Genomic DNA, 2164 nt, shown 5'->3' with positions numbered 1-2164 from the left:
AGAAAAATGGGAACTACTTTGAAAATATTCTTTAGAAACTTTTTACTTTAAAATAACGTTATGTTCTTTAGTATTACATTCGAGATTACAGTAGGTAGTTTTAAATTAAAATTTATTATTTAAATTAGACACTTAAAATAACTTGATTTGTTGCATAACGAATACTTACTGTTCCTTCAAAATAAATTTAGTGGTGTGTATATTACTCGTAGACCCCCGCATAAACGAAAGTTTATTTCTTTTAACCTGATTTTCGCAGCATATGACATACTTGAATTCTTCTTAACACATTTTTATGTTCTATCGCCATTTTTCCAGAGTGAGGAGGATCTACAACCTGACCAGCTCGTCGCAGTACAAACTGTCTTGGTCGGAGATCATCGAAATAGGCAGGGAGGTCATCAACACCAAGATGCCCCTCAACGGGGTGGCCTGGTACCCGGGGGGCTCCATGAAGAAGTCCCGGTTGGTCCACAACGTCTGCTTCTACCTCTTCCACATAGTCCCGGCTATAATAGTCGACGCCTTGCTGCTTGTACTGGGATATAAGCCAGTGTAAGTGTTGTTCTTTTTCCGAATATGAAGGAAGTTGAGGAAGGGGTGTTTCAGGTTGCTCCGGGTTCAGAAGAGGATATCCAAGGGGTTCGAGGTGTTCGAGTACTACGCGAACAACCAATGGGACTTCGTCAACGACGATTCTCTGGACGCGAGGGAGCTTTTGAATCCCAGAGAGAGGGCTGTGTACAAGGTGGATGGGGACGGAATGGACTACTTCGAGTATTTCACGAATTGCGTACACTGCACCAGGCTGTACATCCTCAAGGAACCGGACGAGACCATACCAGCTGCCAGGAGGCATATGACAGTGTAAGTGTACCGAAAATTAAATTTTTTTAAATCTAGGCAAAAAAATTGAGGCTGCAAAAAAATTTCCCATTTTTTTGAGTGTTCTTTGAAAGGTTGCAACTTCGTGAAAAATGGTCGTCTCGAAAAAGAAAGAAGCGCCTTGAAGCTTGAAGATTCTAGTTTTGAAAGTTTCTGGGGATGAAAAATTTTTTTGAGCATCAGTCTAGGTGCGAGGCAAAGCAAAAATTTTACGTTTTTTTTTTCAAAACTGCACATGGGTCAGAAAAAAATTTTCTGTCTTAATCAATGCCAAGGTCATTTAGCCTGATCCCTCAGATTCAATTTTTTTAATTTTCTATACGATTATTTCTCATTGAGATATCGTCTATTGAATGAAAAGTCACCTTTTTTTATTGATCCTGAAACCTGAATTAATGTTCTTTAATGGGATTTTTGTTATGTTTAAGGGAAACATTTTTTTTTACTCAGCGTTAATCTGAAACAGTGCAAAAATGACTTTTTCTGCTGTTTTGGAAAATCGACGACTACTTTTCAAATATTGCGGAAAGTACCAATGTTTGTAGGTTTTTTTTTAGCTCAATACATGCCCATGAGGCCTGTAAATTTTGAAATCGATCGGTGGAACCGTTTTCCTATCCTGAATTGTTAAGGTTTTATGAAAAAATTAAGAGTATGTTTATTGCTCCTTAAACATCAATTAATGATGATTAAGATGAAAAAATTTATTTTTCTCACATTTTCTCGTTAAATATTCATCAAATGACGAAAAAGAAAATTAAAAATTTTGAAAATTGAAAAAAAAAAATTTTGTTGTTACTTTTTTTACCATTTCACATGGAACATTTGAAATGTCCAAATGTTGAAATTTAAAATAAAAATTTCGAAATTTTGAAAAAATTTTTTTTACTTCAAAATATTCTGAAATATTCAGTTTTGATGCGACTTTTTTCTTCGCATGAAGTGAATCGTCATGCCTTTTTTAAACGCATTGCTATACGATTTATTGATTCATTTTTCGAAAAAACAGTTTTTTGTCAAAACTACACTGAAAAAAAGTATTTGGATCAAATGAGCAGATAGTTCTAGAGTTATTTGCCGTAAATGTTATTTTATTCTATTGAAATGTATACTTTCGTCAAACTATGTGAAATATTTGCTGTAATCTATAATTTTTCTTAGAATTTATATTATTTGTAAATATATATAATTTAATTCAAATCTTTTATAGTTTTGAAATTTATTATCTCGGACTTTAGCTACAATATCTCTTACAGTTCATCATAAACTGCAAACATAT

At 33.9% G+C, this 2164-nt stretch overlaps 1 protein-coding gene across 1 annotated transcript in view; it reads left to right on the top strand.

Annotated features, from left to right (window-relative positions):
• The first annotated feature begins 280 nt into the window (after positions 1-280).
• The window catches only part of LOC108916049 (putative fatty acyl-CoA reductase CG5065), a 4003-nt gene continuing 2119 nt past the window's right edge, over positions 281-2164 (top strand). Inside the window, exons 1-2 of the mRNA XM_018722240.1 lie at positions 281-555; positions 610-867. Of these exons, the coding sequence (XP_018577756.1) occupies positions 296-555; positions 610-867 (518 nt within the window). The 5' untranslated portion in view covers positions 281-295. The remainder of the gene's footprint in view (positions 556-609; positions 868-2164) is intronic.

Source organism: Anoplophora glabripennis, unplaced genomic scaffold, assembly GCF_000390285.2.
Source record: "Anoplophora glabripennis isolate ALB-LARVAE unplaced genomic scaffold, Agla_2.0 scaffold2711, whole genome shotgun sequence".
Taxonomy (NCBI): Eukaryota; Metazoa; Arthropoda; class Insecta; order Coleoptera; family Cerambycidae; genus Anoplophora; species Anoplophora glabripennis.
This window is presented reverse-complemented; position numbering and strand designations above follow the sequence as displayed.